This window comes from Python bivittatus, unplaced genomic scaffold, assembly GCF_059951505.1.
Source record: "Python bivittatus isolate LINGU-HERP-01145 unplaced genomic scaffold, Pbiv_v1 ctg000810_np1212, whole genome shotgun sequence".
In the NCBI taxonomy this organism is placed as follows: domain Eukaryota; kingdom Metazoa; phylum Chordata; class Lepidosauria; order Squamata; family Pythonidae; genus Python; species Python bivittatus.
Window position 1 is genome coordinate 3163385 of NW_028277111.1, and position 24718 is coordinate 3188102.

Genomic DNA, 24718 nt, shown 5'->3' on the forward strand with positions numbered 1-24718 from the left:
GGTTGTTTATTGAGAAAAATAAAACAAATACAAGTTTTATGCAAATCATATAAAAATCACTTCTTCTCTTTTATATGGCATCCAAAACTTAAAACAAAACTTATCCAATACACAATTTCAACTCCAAAGTCTTTAGCCAAAAACTCTCAGAGAAGAGGTACACTACTTAGTTATTAGTTACAACTACATAACCTATCAAACTGATTACATGATGACTAAAACCCTACTAGCAGTGAGGCATACAATCACCCACAATTTATTGGAACTATGCACCTCCCCTTAGGTAACTAGCATGAAGCCGCCAATAGGTGGCAGTACAAGCAGTATACAGTGGTACCTCTAGTTACGAACGCCCCTCCTTACGAATTTTTCGAGATATGACCAGCTCTGGCTGCAAAAATTTACCTCTACTTGCGAACTCTGCCTCGAGTTATGAACCGGATCCGCGGCCATTTTCCCTGCTGCCACGCGGTCGCGGCTTCCTGTGGGCGAGATTGTGGTAGCAAGGAGACGTTTGGTGAGGCTCGTAGTGTGTTTTGTGGCGTTTGGAAGGTTTTTGGTGTGCTTGTCAGCATGGCTCCAAAGAAAATGCAGAGCAGGCTGGCAACTGACTTTAGACAGGTTTTTCCCCAGAACTGAGCCTGCAGCTAAGAGGCAAAGAAGAGAGGAAACCCCTGAAGGAGATCTCCCCGATGTCCCTTTGGAGGGGGACTCTCCCTCCAAACAATAACTGCCTCCCCACCCCATTCTCCCTCTTCATACTGTGCTGTACTGTACTTTTTTTCATGTTTTTGAGGTTTAAAAATAAAATGCATATGTTTCAGAACTGTTTAGCTGTATTTACATTGAACCTTATGGGGGAAATTTACCTCGGGGTGCGACCAATTTCGGAGGGTGGATTAGCCGTATTTACACTGAACCTTGTGGGGAAATTTGCCTCGTGGTGCGACCAAATTCGGAGGGCGGAACGGATTAACCGTATTTACATTGAACCTTATGGGAAACTTTACCTCGACTTGAGACCAACTCAAGTTGCAACCAGAGTCACGGAACGGATTAAGTTCGTAACTAGAGGTACCACTGTACGTGCAAACTAGAAGGCCAATACAGGTGGCGTGATTTCTGTAGCCATAACAATTCGTTTGAAGATAAGCGATTTGCCCTTCTTCCCATGAGAACATCCTAACAAGTAGAGAGTTCAGGAAAAGTTTTCAAAGGTAGTTCGGGAACAGGCACAAAATCTTGCCCAGTGGTTATTTTATATGGTGTAAATCCAGTACTTTGATGAACAGTGTTGTTATAAGCCACTTCAGCAAATGGTAAGAGTTCTGTCTAATCATCTTGCTGGTGGTTAGTAAAGCATCTTAAATATTGTTCTAATAAAGAGTTCAATTTCTCAGAAGATCATCCGTCTGAGGATGAAAAGAAGAACTGAGGGCTTGTGTGGACCCAATCAATTTAATAAATTCCCTCCAGAATTTGGAGGTAAATTGAGGGCCGCGATCTGAAATCACCTGCCGGGGGGCGCCATGAAGGCGGTATATGTTTTGAATAAACAGTTTGGCAAGTTTTTTAGCGTTAGGGATAGAAGAGCATGGAATAAAATGTGCTTGTTTAGAAAAGAGATTGATGACTACCCAGATAACAGTGTTGTGACTGCTTTCAGGTAGATCAACGATGAAATCCATAGCAATCTCCTTCCACAGTTTCTGGGGAGAGGCTACAGGCTATAGCAGTCCCAGAGGTTTCCACCCCTCTTTTTTGCTGTAGCACACGTAGGGCATGTAGACACATATTCAGATATGTCCTTTCTCATAGTAGGCCACCAAAACTGCCTCCGTAATAAATGTAAAGTTTTTATAAATCCAAAATGTCCAGAGGATTTATCATCATGGCCCCTTTGTAAAATGAGTTCATGTAGAGATGCAGGTACATACAATTTGTCTCCCCTCCACGAGGCTTGTTGCTCATGAGTTTTCTTATGCTTCTGGAACCATTCATCTGAGTCTAATGCTGCAGTGAATTTGTGAGCAGGTCATTAGGTGATGCTGGTTTAGGTGTATTTCTTTGAGCTCTGGTAAGTATTGCCCCGCCTGGTTGCGTATTGGGGATCACCGGAGCCACTATTTGTTCTCGTTGGCTGTTATGCTGAGGCAGTCTGGATAAAGCATCAGCCAGGAAATTTTTCCCTCCAGGGATAAACTTTAGTGTAAATTTGAACCGGCTGAAGAATTGAGCCCAGCGAACTTGTTTAGGAGAAAGCTTTCTAGGTGTTGTGAGGGCTTCTAGATTTTTGTGATCAGTCCATACCTCAAAAGGGTGGGGCGATCCCTCTAGGAGGTGTCTCCATGTCAACAAAGCCCAACGAACTGCAAAAGCCTCTTTTTCCCAGACTAGCCATCTCCTTTCAGTTTCAGTGAATTTGCGGGATATATATGCACATGGCTTGAGTGCCTCCCGTTGTCTTTCTGAAGCAACACTGCGCCTATGGCCACATCGGAAGCATCAGCTTGAATAACAAAAGGTTGGTCAGGCTCAGGGTGTTTTAGAATTGGTTCGGCTGTGAATAATGCTTTAAGTGCCTCAAATGCCGTTTGGCACTCAGCCATCCACTCCAATGGGGCCCCAGGGCTTTGAGCCTTTGTTGTACCCTTGCCTTTTGTTTTTAATAAATCTGTTAGTGGCAGCGCCACTTGTGCAAAGTTTGGAATGAACTGGTGATAGAAGTTGGCGAAACCCAGAAAGCTTTGTAACTGCCTTCTAGTTTTGGGGGCTTCCCAACCCAGCACATCCTGAACTTTGGTGGGATCCATCTCAATTCCTGCCTGGGATATGCGGTACCCCAGATAGTCCACTCGTTGCTTATGAAATTCACATTTTGATAGTTTGGCATATAATTGGACCTCCAGCAACTTTTTAAACACTTCACGTACCAGTTTTACATGGTCTTGCAAGTTATCAGAATAAATGAGGATGTCATCCAAATAAACCAATACTCCCTGATACAAGAATTCATGCAGCACCTCATTAATTAATTGCATAAACACCCCAGGTGCCCCTGAAAGCCCGAAGGGCATGACCTTGTACTCATAGCAGCCAAAAGGGGTGCTAAATGATGTCATCCATTCGAGGCCATCTTTGATGCACACGCGAAAATATGCATCTCTCAAATCCAGCTTGGTAAAGATTTTCCCCTTAGACAAATGTGCCAACAAGTCTTTCATGAGGGGTAATGGGTACTTGTTCTCTTTGCAAATGGCATTGAGGCCCCTATAGTCTGTGCAGAGCCTCAAGCTTCCATCTTTTTTTTCCCTAAACAGAACAGGTGCAGCCATCTGGGATTTAGCAGGCTGTATAAATCCCCTTGCCAGATTTGTATCTATAAATTCCCTCAAGGCTGCCAGTTCTTTTTGGGTCATGGAGTATGTTTTTTTCTTTGGGAATTTAGCCCCTGGTTTAATTTCAATAGCACAGTCAGTGTCTCTGTGGGGGGGCAGTGTGTCAGACTCCTTTTTGCTGAACACAGCTTTTAGATCCCTGTAGGGTTCTAGGATGTTTTCAATTGCTTCAGAGTCAAGATTTAGCAGCTGAACACTGCTGCTTGCCACTGCTGCAACAATGCCTTCCCCTGTTGGTGGGTCAGAGCCCAGATAAATCCCATCCACAAACTCCATTCGCCCTGTTTTCCAATATACTCTCGGGTCCCACCGTTTCACCCAGTTTGCTCCCAGGATTAGGGCATAACTCCCCAAAGGGGCTACCAAGCATTTCAAGGTCTCTTAGTGGGTTCCCATTTGCAGTTTAAATTGTTCAGTGCGGAACTGCACGGCCCCTCCCCCTGCTTGGGATCCGTCCAGTTGATAAAATACTATGGGTTTTTAAAAATTTTTATTGTTTTCAATTCTAACGCGTTCACCAGGGTAGGGGTGATTAAACAACTTGAGCAGCCTGTGTCCATCAGCGTGGTTAGCGTGGCTCTGCGCCCCATTATGGGCGCCGTAACAGTCACTTTTACGGTGGTAACACTCACCCCTTCATCCTCCTCAGAGTCATCATCGTCGTCCGTTGCGCCCGCCATTTTGTCGGGGGCGCGGCCAGGTTGAGCGATGGTTGCTTTGTGCGCTTTTCCCCCTGCGGTTCCCTTCTTTCCCTTGCGGGGCGCAGCGTTTCGGGTGGCTGCTGGGGGCTCCTGCGGCTCCTGCGCACCTGTGGGCCATGGCTTGGAGCAGTTGGGCGCGAAGTGACCCGGTTCTCCGCCCCGGAAGCTGGCACATTGCCTTGCCACTCTGGGAAGACTCTCGTCTCCTCCCGTTGCTGGCGGTTTCCAACGCGCTTGCGCAGGCATGCCGCCCTGCCGCTTAAATGCTGGGTCGACGGCCATCCAGTTGGCTTCCACTTCTGCGGCATGCGCCACCCATTCGTCAATGGTACGTGGGTTTCCTCGCGTGTAAGCTAGCTGCCACAAATTGCGGCGCAGCCCCTGTTGAAAGCAGGAAACTTTAAACTCCTCAGGCCAGTGTTGGAGTTTTCCCTCGAGGCTTCGGAATTCTAGGCCATATTCACTGACATTTCGGGCTCCCTGCCTCATTTTAACTAGTTGGGAGCGGGCCCTCATGGCTGCCCCCGGGTCCTCAAACCTCCTCCTCAGGGCTGCTATGAAGCGGGCGAGGTTGGTGAGTTCGGGCATGCGGGCTTCGTGCAATTCGATCAGCCATTCCGCCGCCCTTCCTGAAAGCTCTCTGCAGACGTAGGTCACGCATTCCCCCTCTGTGGCGAATAGATGACCGCACTGTTCCATGCACATGGACACTTGAGCCAGGAAGCTGGCCAACTCCTTCAGATTCCTGTCCTATAAGACACAGAAATAGTCTCGTTATAGACACCTAGAAATAAGGAATAATTCTATAAGAATGTTATATAAAATAAACAGATATCAAATATTTGAACTGTAAAACCAAAACCTTTATTGATTGAAGAAATTTTCCCCTGTGTTGAACGTTTCTGTGACTTGTCGTCTCTCGCTGAGTCTGGGCTCCATCCGGCCATTTTTGGTCCGAAGCTCCTTCTGCACCTGGTCTCCCGGCTGAGGAAGCAGAGTCACTCCAGTCGCTCTTTCTTGAACCCGATTCTCAGCTTCCCGCTTAGATCTGAATCACAGAATCATAAAACCCCCATGTGAATGTGTCAAAGGGCCCATGAAGAGGCTACATTAAAAAAACAATTAAGCTTCAAAAATCCATTTAAAAGGTCAATGACACTTTGGGTGTGCAAGTCACTCTGAGTGAGATGGGCAGTGACTATATTTGAAATATAAATAAATAAAAATAAATATTGGTACACTTACTACTGTTCCTAAGGAAAATAATTCTTTGTGGCCCTTCATGGCTTCGTTCCCATATTACATGAAGCCATGGTTTGTTTCTAGTTAGCTCAAAGTGGGGACCAGCCCTTGTGACTTTGCACTATTGTGAATGCAGACCATGATTTACGGTCACCAGGATCCCTGCCAGCTTCTTCCCAGATCGACCGGATCCTCTTTGAGGCCACAAGATTCTCAGTCCCTCTTTGCAGCTGTGGATTCTGGCAACTGTTCCTGCCCTGGGATCCTCTCCCTTCCCCCCAAGACTCCCCCCAACAGAGGAGTATGGCAGAGGCTCCATCCCTCTGCAACTACTCAGACATGGAGGACTCCTAAGAGAGCAACAGGGGCTATTTTGGGGGGGCCAAGCCTCATGGGCCCTGGACGCTTTTCCTTCTGGGCTGGGAGGTTCTCCCTTTTGGGGGGCAGTGAATGGAGGGGCAGTGGCAGGGGAACCCCTTGCCTTCCTCCATTCCTTTGGGAAGCAGAAGAACTGGGGAAGGGCCGCTCAGATGGAGGACTTTGGGCTCTGTGGATCCAAGGCCAAGATGACGCTGCTTGTTCTGCCTTTTGCCCAGAAGGAGACTTTGGGGGAGGGAGAAGATGGAGGGAAACCGGGGAGGGTTTCAGGTGGGGGGCAGCTGGGTCTGGAGACCCTTAAAGTACAATTTGAGAACAGGATGAGGAGTTTCAAGGCCTCACCCAGAGGGACCTGAGGAGCTTCATGGGGAAAAATGTATTTCTTTCATTTTCCAACCATTACAGTGGTACCTTGGTTCACGAACTTAATTCATTCCACGATTCTGGTCGCGAACTGAATTGGCCACGAACCGAACCAAATCTCCCCATAAGGTTCAATGTAAATAAGGTTAATCCGTTCTGAACCATATGTATTTTTTTTTTAACCACAAAAACATGAAACAAAGTACAGTGGAACCTCGGTTTACGAACTTAATTCGTTCCGTGACTCTGGTCGCACCCCAAATTGGTCGCAACCCGAAGGAAATTTCCCCATAAGGTTCAATGTAATTACCGTTAATCCGTTCTGGCATGGAGGACAGGGAGGCGGCTATTGCTTGGAGGGAGAGTCCCCCTCCCTACGACCACGTGTCGGGCGGAAAAATGGCCGCGGACCACGTGTCAGGGGTGGAAAAATGGCAGTGGACCACGTGTTCGGTGGAAAAATGGCCGCGGACCACGTGTCAGGGGCGGAAAATGGCTGCGGACCACGTGTCAGGGGTGGAAAAATGGCTGCGGACCACGTGTCAGGGGCGGAAAAATGGCCGCGGACCGTGTCATGGGAGGAAAAATGGCCGCGGATCCAGTTCGTAACCCAAGGCAGAGTTTGCAAACTGAGGTAAATTTTTGTGGCCAGAGCTGGTCGTAACCCGAAAAGTTCGTTAGCAGAGGCGTTTGTAACCCGAGGTACCATTGTACAGTACAGTACAGTATGAAGAGAGAGAACACTAACCTTGCTTGAGGCGACACCAAAAAGCATCACAACGTCTGTCTGCGACCGCGATCTCACCTAGAGGAAGCCACAACCACGTGTCAGAGCAGGGAAGATGGCTGCGGGTCGTGTTCGTCACCCGATGCGGAGTTTGCGAATGGAAGCAAAATTTTACAAATGCTGCTGTTCGCGAACTGAATTGTTCGTGAACAGAAGTGTTCGTGAACCGAGGTATTACTGTATTTAGCCCTTTTCTCGCTGCCTCCGTCCTGTGTCAAAGTCCCTGCGAGGAGGGGGTCTCTGTCTCTCCAGAGGACTCCCCAAACCATCTTCCTGTCCCTCTTTCAGGCCTTCACACCTGGCAGTGGATGTTCAGCTGTGAGCTCCAGGGAAATGAGAGCAAAGAAGGGTTTATGCGCTTTGGATACAATGGGAGGACTTTCATCACCTTTGACAAGGAGACCCTCACCTGGGTGGCTTCCGAGCCCTAGGCCCAGATTATCAAGAGGAAATGGGACGCTATTCCAGGACTGAATCAGAGACTGAAGGCCTACCTGGAGGAGGAATGCACTGAGTGGCTGGAGAAGTACCTGTCCTACGGGAAGGAGATGCTGCTGAGGACAAGTGAGCATCTGGGCCCAGGCTGGGCTTTCCTCCTTTATGGCCGGATTTCTTGCAGATATTCGGTCCCGTTTGGGTCCCTGCTCTGCAGCCTGGATGCCCGGGAGGAAATCCCCCTCCTCCCCTTCCTGCCTCTCCAGGACGCGGGAAGCCCTGTTTGGTTCCTGTTGCCAGGCAGCCATTAAGTTGTGCAGGAACCGCAGCCTCTGCCCTCTCAAGCCGTAGGTGTGGCTGGCCAGAATCGGCCTGGTGGGTGTCTGTGTGGGTCAGGCAGGTGTCCTGTGCACAGCCCACGAGGAGGCAATAGGGCCACTTGGGGTTCTTCAGTGAAGCCACCATTAGCCAAAATGTGGCCAAGTCTGATGTTGGCTTTACTTCCTCCCAGCAACTGTCCTTCCCTCCCCATCCCACAGGGGGCTCCCTCCCTGTGCCTTGCACCTCCCACCCCCGGCTCTCCTCCTCTTGACGTTTTGGTGTCCCTTGAAAGAGGCCTGGAGCAGCCCAAGATTTGGGGGAGCGGAAGAGGACCCAAAAAGTAGGGAGAAACTTCTGTGTTTTTTTTTTTGAAAGGGAACTTAAAACAGCGGCTCCACTACCTTCCCCTGAAGGGAGCAGCCCAAGATCAGTCAGTTCAAAGCAGCCCGTGTGGACTTTCCTCGGACCCTCAATTTGCTGGCAGAGATTTTTCAGACTGAGTCACTGGGAAGGACTCAAAATCAGGAGTCCTTGTGGCTGAGCATTTTCCAGATTTGGAGCATTTCCTAAAACTCTTGGAGGTGCTGCAGGTCTGGAGTGTTAAATCCTTGTGTTAAAATTAAGTAGCGGGAGACTTTCCTGCCTGTCAAGTTTCTCATCCCCCTTCCGGGCTCTGGAGGGGACCAGAGTTAATTCTGGGGGTGCCGTTTCTGCAGAGGCCCCAGTGGTGACACTGAGCAGCAGGACGGAGGCCGACGATGGGACGGAAACTCACGTCTGCCACGTGGATGGCTTCTACCCCAAGGAGATCGATGCCTCCTGGAAGAGGGAGGGGGAGGAATGGCTGCAGGACACCTTCCCTGGGTCTGTGGCCCCCAATGCAGATGGGACCTACCACTACTGGCTCAGCATCTGGATCAATCCCCAAGAGAGGGACCGCTATCGGTGCCACGTGGAGCACAACGGCCTGCAGGAGCCTGTGGACAAAGCCTTGAAGGGTGAGAGGCTGCAGAGAGGAAGAGGCTGGGCTCTTTTTCAGGCTGGAGGATTGTGGGAGAGAAATTTGACCCCAGCTGTGTCCAGATGTGAGCATCCTTGAGCTTTAATCCAGTGGTTTTTCCCATGTTTGAGGTTTGTGGACCTGCAGGGAACAGTCCGTAGAATCGGCTTGTGGTTCTTGAAAGGAAGCAGCGGAGTCCCACCCCAATGGTTGGCCCATCCTGAGGAAATGCTCCCAGATCCTCCCTTAGCCTCTCTCTCATCCTGTTTGTTGCTTCCAACAGAGCAGGAGTTATGCTGAGCCCCAGAAACAGGTTTCATTTTGTTTAGAATTCCTCCAGTGCAAAAATCAGGAGTCATGTAGCCGCTTTTCTGAATTCCAAATTGTATTAAAATTTGTGAACTGCAGCCTGGTGAGAGAGAGTAACAGAAGGAAAGGATGGTTGAAGGTGAATTTTCACCCTGAGGAGGAAGAGGAGGGACAGAGTTTAATGGGCCCTTCTTAGGCCAGCCAGAGTTGGGGAAAGTAAAATGACGTCATCACGTATACAGTCATAGGACTGCGCTGCTTTCACTGCTAATTTCGGGGGGTGAGAGATGATGGGAAAGGTAATTCGTCATGGCAGCTAGTGCATTCATGCAATAATTGAACAACAGAAGGGAAAGAATACAGTCTTCTTGGGTTCTATTAAGAAGGGTGTCATAGTGACCATCTAAGCTTTGGGGCAGTTTTCTTGTAACGTTCATTGATAAGCAGTAGCAGCCTTTTGTCTCTAGAGTAGTTTTGGATTTGTGCCACAGATGAGGGCTGGGAAGTAGCCCAAACGCTGCTCTAAAGTCTATAACGGCTGCACAGAGTGAAGCCTGTGGTTGGGAACTGCTTTTGGGCCAGATGTTGTGGAACTGGAGCACAATCAAAGAGGGAGTGGCCAGTTTTAAATCCAGTTTGTTCCAGTATGTTGTTCTCTGAATCCAGCCAGTTAAGGAGCCTAACAGCAAAATCCTTAGCATATATCTCGCTGGTGAGGCTGAGGGGTTGATGGGTCAAGAATTAGCTGGAGGATTCCAAGGGCCTTTTTTTTAATAAATGGAGATTATTAGGGCAAAACCCCAATCATTACTTTGCACTCAATATATGTAAACAAAGAAGTGAATGCTGTTGCCAAATACGTTTTAATATTTTCCAGTCTGTTGGTTGCCATGGTTTTCTCTCAATAGGTATGGTTTCTCTTCAATTATCTGCTCTTTCTCCCAATTCAGCTCCAGAATCCAACCTGGGGCTGATCATCGGCTGCATTGTGGGTGCTGTTGTCCTGGTGATTGCTGTGATTGTTGTGATCTTTGTGTATCTCAGTAAGTGTCCTATAACTACCTTTGCTGGGTGGTTGTGAAGGAAGGTGGGGAGATTCCTCCCAAGCCTCTCCCTTTGGGAGCTCCTTCTGGGCTGGCTTCTTCCCGGCTTTCCCAGCCCTCTTTGGGAGCATCTGAAATCGGCCTCTTGCTGGGACTCCAGTCTTGACTCAGCGGAGTCTGAGGTCCGGACAGTCCAGTCTTCTTCTTGGCTGGGAGGAGGCATTGCGGTTCTGTCCCTTCCAAAGGCTTTGGTCAAAGACCAGCAGAGGAGGATTTCAGTGAAAATCTTCCTCCTCTCGCAGTTGCTGCTGCTTTCCCCGTTTCCCTCCATCCATCTCAGAGGCAGAAGGTCTCTCTTGGAGCAAATCTGGTGGTCTCTTTGCAGTCTGAAGGTCTTCCTGTATCTCTTAAATAGTAGCTGCCAGGAGAGGTTGTGACTAAACAACTCTGACAGCATCTCCTGGGGCTCTTCCTCCTACAGAGGGAGATTGGATGATCTCTGACCTTTTTAGCTTTGACTGATTTTTGTCCTTGCAGAGAAACGTCCAGAAGGCTACAAGGCAGCATCAAGTGAGTGATTTGTCCTCTACATGTTAGCTCCAATTCAGAGCGGGGATCAGAGGTAGCATCAGTTGAAGGGTGTGTGTGTGTGTTTGTGTGTGCCCAAATACAAAAGCAGTTCATGAAGCTGCAGTGTTGTGCTATCTTCCTCTTCCTCCCAAGAACCAAGGTGGGGGAGGTGGGTCCCCTTTTCATTACTGCTGGGCTGTCCCTGGGAGTGGAGACCACAAGGAGAAACATCTGGTACAAGGAAGTCTCAGGAAGGTGAGAAGACCTGGCTGGGTGGAAGATCCATCTGATGGAGAAGCTGTTCTGTTTTCCAAGTATGCGGAAGGGAAAGGCTTGGCCATAATCTGGTCAGGAAGCTCCGTAAAAGTAGTGAACAAAGAAGGGATTTAGGAGAAAAGGAGTTTTGGTAGATACCAGCTAGATCTCCTCTTGTTCTGCCACCACAAGTCTCTCAAAGTATGAACTGACTGGAGAAAGAAACTCTGGAGCCATCTGTATCCTCACCTCAGCTGCACCCTGTGGCTGTAGAATTGCTGGAATATTGCTTTGTGTGGATATATATAAATGTTAACAATTCTTAGTTAAAGTAGTTTGGTTGAAACTGTGGGTGTATTTGTGCGTCTGTGTGTGAAGGGGAGAGGGAGCTGGAATCAGAAAGAGCAGAGTTTCACCACCTCTTCCCATGCAGCCAAAGGACTGACCTCCCCACCTTCTTTTCTTTCTTTTCCAGCGAGTGACAAAGGATCCGACAGTTCAGGCCCAGGTAAGCCAAGGGAGCTGCTCCTGAATGAAGAAGAGCAATTCTGCCTCTTAGCAAGTGGGCTGGGGGTTGGGGGAGTGGAAAGAGGGAGAGCCCCCCCCACCCATTTTTAAAGGGCCTCCTAATGTACACCCCATGCATTCCCTCTGTGTGTGGTTCTGGTGAAACCAGGATTTATTGGGACAGAACTGGGACAAAGGGTAGATAAATCTATTGAGATTTAAATTCATATTGCTGCCTTTTCTATGGACGCTTTTTTGCATAGTGTAATATCTTAAATGTGGGTGGGAAAATTATGTTTTTTCTCCTGTTTGCTTAGAGGACAAGTTGTTCATGAACAATTAAAATTATTTTACATCAGTATATGAACAGAAAATATCGGATTGGAAAAGTGGTTTATTGTTAAAGGGAGGTTTAAGTGAAATTACAGTGGTACCTCGGGTTACGAACTTAATCCTTTCTATGACTCTGGTCACAACCCGAGTTGGTCGTAACCCGAAAAGCTCGTTAACAGAGGCGTTCGTAACCCGAGGTACCACTGTACTTATGTTTTGCTTGTCCCAAGAAGCTCCCAAAGTCTCTTTTTTCCTTAAATTTTAATGTTTTCTCTTTTTTTCCTTGTTCCTCCTTTTACTCTGTACAAAATTAAGTACTTCACTTTTCTCCCACCTCCTCTGTTTTCTTATATTTCTAACAATTACAAAATTCAGTTTTCTCGCACTGCTTTGTTCCTGCAGAGGAGAAAGGGAACTTCTCTCCCTGTTGGATTTCCAGCCTCATTGGTTCAGGCTGGGAAGGCAACTCCAGAGCCTGCATGCCGGAGCCTGGCCCCCTTTGGAGCAAAGAGCCCCTCAGCTCTGGGGTGGGAAATAGGGAAACCACCAGAAATGTCATGAGCCCCAGTGGTTAGCGACTGTTCTGGTTGCACAGCCTGGTCCCCTCTGAGAGGTTCATGGAGCTGCAGAGGTTTAATGGTGAAGAGAGAGATGCCTCCTCCTCAGAGGATCTGGACAAGGGAGGGACTCACTCTTTGTCTTTCTTCCCAATGTAGGGAGCATCAAGGACTGGTAGGTGAGTGTCCCCGGTGGGAGCTCTATTGGGGGGAAGGAGGAAGGGAGGTGAGGGCTTTCAGGTCAAAGGAACCATTGATGGTGAAGATCCTTTGGGAAAACCCTCTTCTGTCTCAGCTCATCCCAAATGCTGAAGGGTGAGGAATTTGGGGGAGAGGTGGTGGGGCTGTGGGGAAGGGTCAGCCTCTCCCTCTCCTCCCTGGGTTCCTTCTGGTGGAGGAGGCTGGACTGCTTCCACTTTCCCTCCCTGACTTCGGAGGAAATGGAAGGTGACAGCAGCCAGGAACAGAAGGGGACTGGCCGCTTCTTGTTGCTCCGCCTCATCTCCAGGAAGGGCCCTTCCCAAAGCAGGTGGTGGGGTTGGCCATTCTGCAGGGCCCAGACTCTGCCCCCCCCCCCAGGATCTTGCATGGACAAAGGTCAGAGACCTGCAGAGATCAGAGTGTCCCCAGTGCAAGGGGGCAGCAGGGGGACTTCCTGAATGTCCTACGATCATGGATGGAGAGGAGGCTTCTCTCCACTCCTTGCGTCCATCTGAGAATCCAACCCTCCAGATGCTGACAGAAGACCTGGGCTCTCCGGAGGTCATGAAACCTGTTGCACTTGGTTCCAAGGGCAAAACTGGGTGAGAATTGGCTTTGTATATTTGAGCAGGGAGGGCATCTATACTTTTTATAATTTGTGAGGGAGGTTCCCCACGCCACTCCAGCAGCCCTGCCCATCCCCTCTTGTAACTCGGAAATCCCACCCAGCTGATTCTTCTCCATCTCCATCTCCCTCTCTTGAGGCTTGTGATTCTGTTCCTTCGCTTGATGATCAGCACTAGTCCTCCAGCCTGGACCCTGAACTTTCTCATCTTGGCTTCCTCTCAAGCTAACCCTCCTGTTTTTTCCACCCTCTTTTTAGCACAACTATGGGGCTGCAGACTCCCCACGTAAGGAGAGAGGAAAGAAGAGTGATCAACCTTCTGCAGAATTACGCTGTTCTCTTAGGAGGACCTCTTCAGGCCCTTTGTTTAAAAACCCCTTTGTTTCCACAAGGTACCCATAGCATGGCAAATGTCAAAGGCATACAGTATTTGGAGTCTGTGTAAATATTGACATGTTGAGCATTTGCGGGATGACAAGCTTCTGTCTTGGACAAAAGACAAATCTTTTATGGACAAATCACAATACCTGCAAAAAGCCAAAATGTTATTAGAGGACAAAGAGACTTACATCCCAGTTAACACCAACCCAATACAGAAACTAGACAACCTAATCAAGAGAACTCTCAACGACCTAACCAAGAAAGGCCAGATCACAAAAGAAGAACAGTGGCAGATAACAAGCAATGAACCCATCCTCCCACATTTCTATGGAGAACCAAAAATACACAAGCCTGACATACCTCTTCGACCGATTGTATCTTTACCAGGGACTCCAACGTACAACATAGCAAAAGAACTGACAAAAAAGCTTGGACACCTCACAGAGAACAGTGAACATTCTATCAACTCCTCACTACAGTGCCTCCAGAAATTCAAAGAGGTACACATAGATGAAGATGAAATTATGGTCTCATTTGATGTCACAGCACTCTTTACACCCATAAACCCAGAACTAGTGAAAGAATCCATGGCAGCAGTATTACACAACACACTTGACTTAACCAATACACAAAGACTGAAATACCCAGAACCATGGATCTCATCAACCTCTGCCTCACTATCTATTTTCACTTTGATGGACAAATATACCAACAAATCAGAGGCACACCCACGGGATCACCATTGTCGGGACTCATAGAGATTGTAATGCAGCATCTAGATTCCAGGTATACAACCTAAAGTATGGATCAGGTATGCAGATGACACTTTTGTTATAATAAAAAAGGAGCAACTAGAGAAGACACATGAAACCATCAACAACTTCTTCAAAGGAATAAAATTCACTAGGGAGGAAGAAAACAACAACACACTACCCTTCCTGGATATCCTCATCAGCAGAGGAAACAACACCAACTAGAAACCCAAATTTATCGGAAGACAACCCACACTAATCAAGTACTCCATTACCAAAGCAACAACCCAGCCTCCCACAGGAGGAGCTGTGTAAGAATATTATTCAAGCGAGCATAAACACTGCAGCAACCCAGAACAGCAGAAAAAGGAAAGAGACTACCTATACAACATCTTCTAACAAAATGGATATCCATGCAACTTTATCACAAAGTGCCTGACCACTCAACCTACAACACAAACAACACAAACTATGAAAAGGATCACACTGTCATACATCAGAAATGTCTCAGAAGCTACCAACAGACTATTACAACCACATGGCATCTCTGTGGCACACAAACCAACGAAAGCCCTCCAAAATATCTTAAGTAAACCAAAAGACCCAGTAGCACAAGAAGAAAAAACAGGAGTCATCTATAACATACAGTATAAGGACTGCAACAAACACTATGTAGGACAGACAGGCAGAAGGCTGGCAGAGCGCATCCACAAACACCAACTAGCAGTCAGAAGACATGATGAAAACTCCTTAATCTCACAACACATGGACAGATATAACCATAATTTTAACTGGGAAACTGTCAGCATTTTAGACCAAGCTAAATCCAAAAATGGCGGGGACGCGGTGGCACAGCGGCTTAATGACACTGAAAGTTTCTGGCCAGAAATGGTTGACGCTTCAGCGGTTCGAGCTCAGCTCCGTGGAGCAGAGTGAGCTCCTGTCTCATCCCCAGCTTCTGCCAACCCAGCAGGGTGAAAGCATCCGCAAATAGATAAATGGGTACTCTCACCCCAGTCGGAGGAAAAACACTGGTGGCGCCTCGCTCGGGAGACGGGACTAGTTGCCGGTAACACAGAAGTCACGTACACCTGAAAAAGGCGCGACACAATGGAAACCCCGCCTCCTGCGCTCGCCAGCTGGGCTCTGCTCTAGGAAGGAGGCAATGGCAAACCACTTCCAAAACATCTTGCCTTGAAAACTGCAGGGACTCATCCAGGCAGTCACCGCAGAATCAGTCATGACTGAGTGCAGGTAAAAAAAAAAATCCAAAAATGCAAGGGAATTCTTGGAAGCTTGGTATTCAGACAAGGCAGCAATTAACAGACACATAGAGATAAACAGCATCTACACTCTATTCAAAAGAGACAAAAGACCAGAACAGCTCCTCACCAGCAATCATCACGCAGAGGTTGCCACAGGGCACACAAGCAAGCAGCAAACAATACCTTAATCAAGGAGCTACCAGAGGAACAGAACAAAACCTCCACCCCCACCAACCCTGGCAGGGCACGCAAGAGTATCTAAACAGAGAGCAAACCCCATCCCATTCCAGCACTGAAGATGTTACCTAGCTGGGTAATGAAACTTTTGCAGGAAAAGAACCAAGCTCAGAGAACCCCAAGGACTCTGCACCCTGCACAGCATGGCTGACAGATCCCCCATGCCATAGGGTTTGAGGCTAGCCAGTGTTGACAAGCCCAGCAGAGGGGAGGCAGGTGAAGAAGACAACAAAGGTTAGTGAGGGGGTGGCAGCAGCAAAGGGCTGGTTGTAATGCAGACCAAGTGCCCAAATTTGATCACATGACCGCAGGGGCACTGCAACTGATGGAACTTTGAGGACCAGTCATAAGTCCATTTTTTCAGTGCCATTATAACTTTGAACAGTTGCTGAATGAATGGATGTAAACCAAGGACTACCTGTAAAATAAAATGTAATTTGTGGCAAAGAGCAGTAACTAGGACCGTTTCCCAACGCTAAGGACTCATCAACAACTAACTCACCAGACATCCTAAAGGATACTGAAGGGCATGTATGTACTTCAAACTATTATTTCAACATTGTGGAATTCATTAAATGCCTTACACTCATTTTATTAAGTTTTAGTAAAACAGATAAAACATAAAGCCCTTCTCTCTGTTGAATCTTTATTTTTTTACCTTATTGTCAGGGATTGGGAATGGTCCCACTCACTTTGGCTTCTGGCCCAGCTCAACCTTTGGAATTGTGGCATTTTGCGTGCCTAATAAAAGCCACAGCAGGCCTCAGGCTGACCCAAATTGTGCACTTTTATTACAGTATCTCTTGGGTGTAGGGCTACATTTTAATGATTTTATAAAAAAATACAGCAATCAATACAAACATAAACCACTAATTGCTACTGTTTTTAACACAACAGCTGACAATTCAGTATCTGATAATTAACTGTTACAGATAACTGAGATGGAAGAATATTGCACACTATTCTCATTTCCTTATTTGAATAAGGCTTTATTCAATTTGTTGGACAGATTAAAACCTTTATCTGTCCCCTGTATCTAATATATAAAGTTTGAAACACCTGTAGCTTGGCTGTTCACATCTTGTCTCTTTCCAGCAAATGTTCAAAATCTGTCAGCTTTATCCGTAGCATCATGTAAATCAGCCAAAGTTTTAATTTTAATTGTCTGAAACTTTTTAATTCAGTGCTTTAATCTTTTGAGATGTTGACATCTTTTGAGATTTATTAGAATTTTAAATGGGAAGCCTCAATTAAGAAATTACCTCTTCTTGAAACAATGTTGTGCATAGCTTGCAGTGAAGTGTTTCATAAGATAGTCTTGAAAAATCTGTATTTCAGACTGCATATTAAACCTCATTAAGCTCACAAGGGCTCTAAGTATCTTTTCTTAAAGGAAAAGTTAGCATATCTTGGATCACTCTCCCTTGGCCATCTGCCAACTGAACTTAAAAATCATCTACTTCAAATTTCAAGGTCAATCTTTTAACCAGTTAGTTAAAAAGAAGGATCATGTTCTCACTATGTTCTGGAAAACTGTACTGACAAATAGATATCGACTACAATCTTCGACTCTTTCCAATTATTGTTTTTTTTTTTTTAATAGCGGTCTTCGAGAGGAAATTTCTTCTTGGCTGGAAACAGATTAAATGCTTCATTTATTATAGTTCTAACATCCTCTTGGACATCAGGTTTCAAATTAGCTGATCTAACACAGGTTCACAAAGTGAAGGATTTTCTTTCCTCTCCTGATTTTTTCCTTTTTTGAAATCCTAATTTTGCTATGCTAAACATCACTTTGTATAAGAGCATATTGATATTTCACAGGCACTACAAATAATGTTTTATGCCTCTAGGCATAAATCTAGGCAAAATTCACTAGCCATCTTATCCCATCAGTACAAGTTTCTATTGCTCTCAGCAGGAGACCATCAGTTACCAGCTTCATAAGACCAACAAGATCATTTTCCACCAAACATTAAACTCGTTTCAATGCAGACCTCTTGCTTTACCTACCAATAGTATTATTACGATTATGCTATTATCACTATAATTAAGGCAGTTATTTCATACATAAAAAATATTTTAAAACTTCCACCTATAATTTATCTTTTCTAGCAAGATGAGTCCTTTGATGAGAACTGAGATGAATCCTTTGATTAAAACTCTTTCCACATTTCCAGCATTCATACGGCCTCTCTCCAGTGTGTGTTCGTTTGTGTGTGTTAAGATTTGTCTTTGTAACAAAGCTTTTTCCACATTCCAAACATTTATAGGGTTTCTCCCCCGTGTGGGTTCTTTCATGGGAAATAAGATTTATCCTCCGACTGAAACTCTTCCCACATTCCAAACATTTATGTAGCTTCTCCCCTGTATGAATTCTTTGGTGGGAGTCAAGATGAATCCTCTGATTAAAACTCTTTTCACATTCCAAGCATTTATAGGGTCTCTCTCCAGTGTGTGTTCGTTTATGCGTATTAAGGTTTGTTTTTGTAACAAAGCTCTTTCCACATTCCAAACATTTATAGGGCTTCTCCCCCGTGTGAGTTCTTTCATGGGAAGTGAGATTTATCCTCTGACTGAAACTCTTTTCACATTTTGAACATTTGTACGGTCTCTCTCCAGTGTGAGTTCTTTTATGTTTGCTAAGGTTTGTCTTTGTAATGAAACACTTTCCACATTCTAAACACTGATGGGGCTTTTCCCCTGTGTGATTTTTTTTGTGTTTAACAAGGTCTGAACTGCGAGCAAAGCATTTACCACAATCCAAACACATATAAGGCTTCTCCCCTGTATGAATTCTTTTATGTGTAATGAGGTCTGGACTGCGAGCAAAGCATTTTCCACACTCTACACACTTATGTGGCTTTTCACCGGTGTGATTTTTTTTATGTTTAACAAGGTCTGAACTGCGAGCAAAGCATTTTCCACACTCCAAGCATTTATAGGGTTTCTCCCCAGTATGAATTCTTTTGTGTGTAATAAGGTTCGGACTGCCAGCAAAACATTTTCCACACTCCAGGCATTTATAGGGTTTTTCTCCTGTGTGAGTTCTTTTATGCGTTATAAGGTCTGGACTATGTATAAAGCATTTTCCACACTCCAGGCATTGATAGGGTTTCTCTCCTGTGTGAATTTTTTTATGTTTAATAAGGTCTGAACTGCGAGCAAAGTATTTATCACACTCTAAACATTTATAGGGTTTCTCCCCTGTATGAATCCTTTTATGAGCAATAAGGTCTGGACTGCCAGCAAAACACTTTCCACATTGCGAGCACTGGTATGGTTTCTCCCCAGTATGAGTTCTTTGATGTCTACGTAGGTTCGTATTTGAAGTCCAGCATTTTCCACACTCTAGGCATTTATAAGGTTTCTCCCCTGTGTGACTTCTTCTATGTATAATCAGCTTGTCCTTTGTACTGAAGCACTTTCCACATTCCAGGCACGTACATGATCCCTCCCCACTGTGAATTTTTTGATGTCGACGTAGGTTGGTGTTAGAACTCAAACACTTTCCACATTCCAAGCATATGCATAGTTTCTTTCTTATGCAGATTCTCTGAGGTGGACATGGTTTTCCTTTATCCTTATTTTTCCATTTATCACCTTCAGGAATAAAGACAGGTAATTAACTCAAAAATTAATATTTTAAATTCCAAATTAATATTCTAAATCAATGATTGTGAGAAACCAAAGCACTTAACATGGCATTGAGCAGATCTTATCATTCATAAAACAGGGAATAACATAAAGCTGGTGCAGAAAATGTCTAGTCTGGGCCTATGTGAACCTGGGTTCAAATCCCAGTTCAACCATGAATTCTTCTGGAAATTAGTTATTCCCACTTAGCTTTTTCATTCTGCAAGGTTAACTAGAGCTTCCTAATGCAAGAAAGGAATAACTGGGAATTAGAGAAAAATTGAAGAGGCAAGCGGATACATCTGGAGGTTGTCCCAAATCCTTCCTAAGACTGAAAGAAAATTGTAATATTAAGCTTTGATTTTCAAGATTATCAGTGTTCCCAACACAAGAACAAATCTTCCTTCTTGTGACCTTACTCATTTGTTAATAACTTGTTTGATTTCCTATTTGCCCAAAATACTCTACCAGAAGAACAAATGGCAGAGGGCTCTCATAAGGGATTCCAGTCTTGTCCAACACTCTTATTAATACCTTATCTCTTTTTTGTTATCATCTAGACTGTAGGATATATTTACTCCTAGCACCATCCTTGTATTCAAAAAAGTTTCCTTTGTAGGTCTTTCTGGGACATTACATATTCCAGCTGGGATCATTTGTACACAGAAGATGTCTTTTATCAGTAACTTCTGTCCATATAGGGAATCAAAGCTGTCTAAATATGAGTCACAGCCCAGGCAATGATAGTGGCTTGTAATATGCCTCCCCATGCTGAGATAACTTGCAACTAAGTTTAGAATTCTGTCTTTGATTTCCACTGGAATTTAAATAATTTCATCCAATATCAAGTAATAATTAATACCTGCTTCCTTATACAGAAATGCTTGTAAACTATTAACAGTGACACAGATAAACAGCAATAAACAGGAGACGAGAAGAAAAAGTTTGGTACATAGAATACCCTACCAAGAGAAGATAAAATCCCATTGATTTCCTCCATAATTTCTTGGTGGAGAGCTTTCTGTTCAGGACCCAGCAGTGCCCACTCTGCTTCAGTAAAATATACAACCACCTCCTCCAAGGTCAAGGGGCCCTGAAAAAAGAATGAAATGTTTCCTCCTTAGAGATAATGCAGAGACTAAATATGATGCTGGATGTTAGCTGGACATTGGCATCCAGCTTCTTGCTGGCCTGTCTCCTCAGAGACTTCTTCTCACTACCTGATCTAGTTGCAGAGCAGCTACTTCCTCTCCATCAAAACAAACAGCTGGTTGCATATTGGTTTCCAGCATCGCTTGATCACCTGGGGAAGAAAGAGTGAATGCGGGTCAGTTGCATTTGCTTCTGTAAATAGGCTGAAGAATAGCTTCTGTCTTAGAGCTGTAACTATACCAAATTCTATCGTATAGTGCAGTATTAATGCAGCATCAGGGGTTGTGCAATATGGAATGTGAAGGTTGTGTTTTATGTGTTTTATGTGTGTTATGTGTTTTATGTGTTCTATGGTTTTTATATTTTTAAAGCTGCACTGGGGTGGCATTTAATTTCATTGTACAAGTAGTACAATGACAATAAAGATTTCTATTCTATTCTAGAAAAGAGCTGAACCAAAGAGCTGATGCCTGTGGAGAAATTCTTCAAAGAAATCACAGATCCCTTTCCTCTTCCTGCAAACAGCGCAGTGGACCATAAACCTGTCAGGGAGGTCTCCTGAATGCCAAAGAGAGAAAAGGCCAAAGACAATGATGATCCCTTGATTCTTACCCCACAAGAGCACTGCTCCTTCTCTCTCCTTCAGGATTCCTCTTGGCAGGGACCCTGGTCTGGTTTCCAATGGACCCTTCACAGTTTCAGGGAATTCAGGGACAACTTCTGGAAATTCTTTACTTTCCTAAATAAATAAATAAAATAAAGGCAAGATCTAAACATTACAAAAGGAATGAAAACACTTGTTAGAACTGTTTTCAGATATCTGTTTGACATGCTCTGAGTTATCTAAAGGAAATGTTCTCACCTGCTGAGGCAGGAGAAATATTTCTCCCAAGGCCACCACCTGGTCATTGGCCTCTGAGGCGTGTTCTCTCTCCAGGCTCTCCATATTCGGTGGAAGGGCTACTTAGTGCAGGATCAGAGTCATTGAGTCTTATTCTAGTTTTGGCCAATGACAGCAGAGAAACTCGATCATTTTGCAAACTCTTCAAGGGCAGCAGTATCTCTGAAAGTCCTGGTGCTGTGTAACTGAGCACAGAGCATCCTCTTCCACGTCCTGAGAAATGCCCACTGCTCCTATATCTTTGTCTAGATGAGATCTTTTCTTAAAGGAAATTTGAAATCTCCCAACAACTTCTCATTTCTGTCAAAAGTGCAATCTTCCCCCTTAGGAAAACTGTTCAAAAGAGAAAAGACACGAGAGTTGGATCACAGTACTTGCACCTACAAGCGTTTGTGTTCCAGCAGAAGCCGATCAGCACATACATATGGTTCTTGCCTCCCTGTCTTTCCTTGGCCAGACATTCCAGGGACTATCTCCACCCCTCCCTGGCACAAGTACAACCTCTATCTTCCTACTACTATTCCTCTACCCATCCACTTCCCATCAGCCATCACACAAAAAGGAGACTCTTAGCTCTTGAGCTGTTTGAGTGGTGCAAACAATCTGAAAATAGAAATACTATATAGTGCGTACTCAGGGCCTGCATCAATCCAAGTCTTCGGCTCCATGGAAAAGCTTGAGCTTAGGGGAAGAGTGACTGGATTGAAAAACCACAAGTTGTCAGCCGCGTCTTCAGGACCCCACAGACTCAGGTTGCGGGCAAGGAGGGCGTGGCAATAAGGGGCCAGATGCAGTTAGAGGCCTCTGCAGCCAAGGAAGACCCACTCAGCTGGGGTGGGGGGAAGCACCGGGACATGCTGTGGGTGTCCATCGGCCTCTCCTTCTTGCTCGGTTGAGAAAGGACGGTGGCAGTGGGTGGAGGCAGGCCAAGGCTAACAGATGTGGCGGGAGAAGGAGGTGTGTGCGCACCTGTGCGGGTCCGAGGAAGGTGAGTGTGGCTGCAGGGCTGGTGCGAGACTGAGTGTGAGCACACGCTCGTCGGCATGGGCTCTCCCGCACGAAGGCCTGGCCGAGCTGCTGATCCCCACTAAGGATGCTCACCTCTCTCGGGACTCGAGGGTTTCCCAGGGCAACCCCGGAAGCCCCCCAACCCCAACCGGAAGGGGAGGCGGCCGATCCTAAGATCCCCCGCGGTGGGGAAGATCCGGAGAGGGCGCCCCTGCTCCCCGCGCGGAGCCTCCGAGGCGGCGGGAAGAAGAGCGGCGGCGCTCGGCCGAAGGCAGAAAGGGGCGGCCTTTCCTTGCGCTGCGGCCCCGCCTCCCGAACAGCGTTCCGCTCTAGGAATGCGCGTCTGTGGCCTTAACCCTTGCCGGCCACGCCTGCAGCTGAGCCCCACCTGGTTGCGCTTGGAGGCTCGGCGAGCTGCGTGGAGCCGGACGCTGAGCAGGGAAGGGGGGGTCCCGACGTGACGCCAAAGCCCGTCCTTCCGCCCACCAGGCTGTTCTCCTTTCAACGTAAATCCTTTCTCATCTTGGACAGAATCTGGGCTTTGCAGGCAGATTCTTACAAGCAACAAGAAACAACAGGACAGTGATGCTGACGTGGGGATCCGACTCTGCCACAGGCCCAGATGTCTGTTTTGCTCCCACATCTAGCCCAACGGCAACATCACAGGCCCCAATAACTTTACACACAAGATTAGGGGCAGCTTCACCTGTTCTTCCTCCAGTGTGTTAAATGCCCTCATATGCCAGCAATGCCCCTTCGGGTTTTACTAGGACAAACGGGACAAACTCTGCACAAAATATTTAATGGACACAAGTCTGACATCTGGACTCAGAGGAAGGGCAAAATAATATCAGAGCATTTCAACCTCCCAGGACACTCCGTAGCAGACCTCAAACTGACTCTTTTGGAAAAAAGCTTTTAACAGCAGGATTGAGAAATTGCTGAACTCACATACGTGAAAACTTTTCAAGCTATCTCAAAAGGCCTTAACAAAAGTCATTGCTTTTTTCACACTATTAATTGATAAGGTATTTATAATCTGTCACATGTAACCTGTCCTCCCCTCCTGTCCGCCCAGCAACACCTCACCCCAGTCTAAATACTCCATCAGTCCAGCCACTCTATGCATCTGATACCAAGAGATGCAACTCACGACGGCTTCTGCCTTTTAATAAAATGGTTTTAGTCAGAAAAGGTGCTATCAGACTCCTGATTTTTTGCAATCATAGACTAACATAGCTCTCTTCCTATGATGGTATATAGAAAAGTAGTCTCAGTTAAGTTTGATTCCTTATTTGTGACAATAGTACTGGATCCCATTCTTTCTTCAGATCCTTGGTCTAGTAGTTAACAAAACAATGTATAATATACAGTAATACTGTACAGTAATACAAAATTAAAGTAGCTGTTCTGTTCTCTGTATCCAAGCAATTGGATTTAAAGATACGCCTCACATCTTATTAATAGGACAGGCAAGCAGGCACAAATTAATGCTGCCAACTTTTTTTTCCTTTTTTTTTTTTTGAAGTGACATGTATAGAGTCACAAAAGTGAGATGGGCATATAAACTTAATTAATTAATTAAACATCTCCATTCGTCCTCCCATATCTGATTTTTCCCCAAAAAACAATTACCTGGAAATTGGGGGGGGGCAGGGGAAGTGAGAAGTCATTATACAGTCATGAAAAGCTGTTGAAAATAAATAAACAAATAAATAAATAATCAATCAATCAAGTTGGGAGAACTGGTAATATCCCTGCTGAAGAAAGGGGAGGCCCTTCAAATTCAGAAGGGCTGCTTGTCTAGTCTATTTTAACTCTTTTGTAACTCTTCAACTGATCTTTGGCGGGGAAGTTTTTTGCTTTTCAAGCAAATAGGCAACCCTACTTGGATTATCTGGAGCTCTTTCATCCAAGTATTATCCAGACCTTTCTGCTTAACTTCTAAGCCAAGACAAAGTTGCCCAGGCACTCCAGCCTACTAAGGTAAATGGCATTAAATTTTAAAAAATGAGGAAAAATGGAGGACAATAATCCAGGATAACTTGTCAACACATTACATTTGGCTGTCGTAAGAGGGAAATTTATCCAAACTGTGTCCTCAGACAGCCTTAGGAAACCATACACTACAAAGTGTGGCAATTATGAGGATTTTCCAGACCAAGCAACAGTGGCATGATAAAGATTAATGGAGAGCAAGGGTAACCGAGTGGCTGAGCTAAACAATTCAAAGAGTGTTTCAGATTTAGCATTCATGATTGGCATCATCAACTTCTTACGCAGCTGAGTCCCCAGTTGCAAGATCCAAAACATGTTCTCACCCATCTGCCTTTCAAAGCAAACAATCTTTGGCAAAGAGAA

The 24718-nt window shown here is 45.7% G+C and overlaps 2 protein-coding genes across 3 annotated transcripts; one reads left to right on the forward strand and one right to left on the reverse strand.

Annotated features, from left to right (window-relative positions):
• Positions 1-78: 78 nt before the first annotated feature.
• LOC103054541 (major histocompatibility complex class I-related protein 1) lies at positions 79-16374 on the forward strand. The gene is given in 8 exon segments (XM_088129742.1): positions 79-7433; positions 8342-8623; positions 9885-9977; positions 10515-10547; positions 11278-11310; positions 12359-12378; positions 12932-13002; positions 13284-16374. Coding segments are annotated over 6 exon segments (717 nt in total). The 5' UTR covers positions 79-7177; the 3' UTR covers positions 12932-13002; positions 13284-16374.
• An 830-nt stretch (positions 16375-17204) lies between these two features.
• LOC103054291 (uncharacterized) lies at positions 17205-22449 on the reverse strand. 2 transcript variants are annotated; one of them, XM_025176395.2, is made up of 6 exons: positions 22319-22449; positions 21311-21682; positions 21061-21187; positions 20517-20599; positions 20263-20389; positions 17205-19263 (listed from the first exon to the last, which is right to left on the reverse strand). In XM_025176395.2, exons 2-6 carry the CDS (start codon positions 21392-21394, stop codon positions 17756-17758), a joined length of 1929 nt encoding a protein of 642 aa, XP_025032163.2. In that variant the 5' UTR covers positions 21395-21682; positions 22319-22449; the 3' UTR covers positions 17205-17755. The 2 variants fall into 2 exon arrangements, with proteins under 2 accessions (XP_025032163.2, XP_087985695.1); XM_088129569.1 differs by lacking the exon at positions 22319-22449 and adding an exon at positions 21983-22303.
• Between the last annotated feature and the right edge of the window lie 2269 nt (positions 22450-24718).

Bases quoted from the DNA above. Each gene is read 5' to 3' on its own strand.
- LOC103054291 (XM_025176395.2), bottom strand. From the start codon at position 21,394: ATGGAGAGCCTGGAGAGAGAACACGCCTCAGAGGCCAATGACCAGGTG. The intron at 20,390-20,516 runs GTAGTGAGAAGA...TTCTTTTTTCAG, and splicing joins CTGCTCTGCAACTAGATCAG to GGCCCCTTGACCTTGGAGGA. The intron at 19,264-20,262 runs GTAGGGTATTCT...TTATTCCTGAAG, and splicing joins TGGGATTTTATCTTCTCTTG to GTGATAAATGGAAAAATAAG.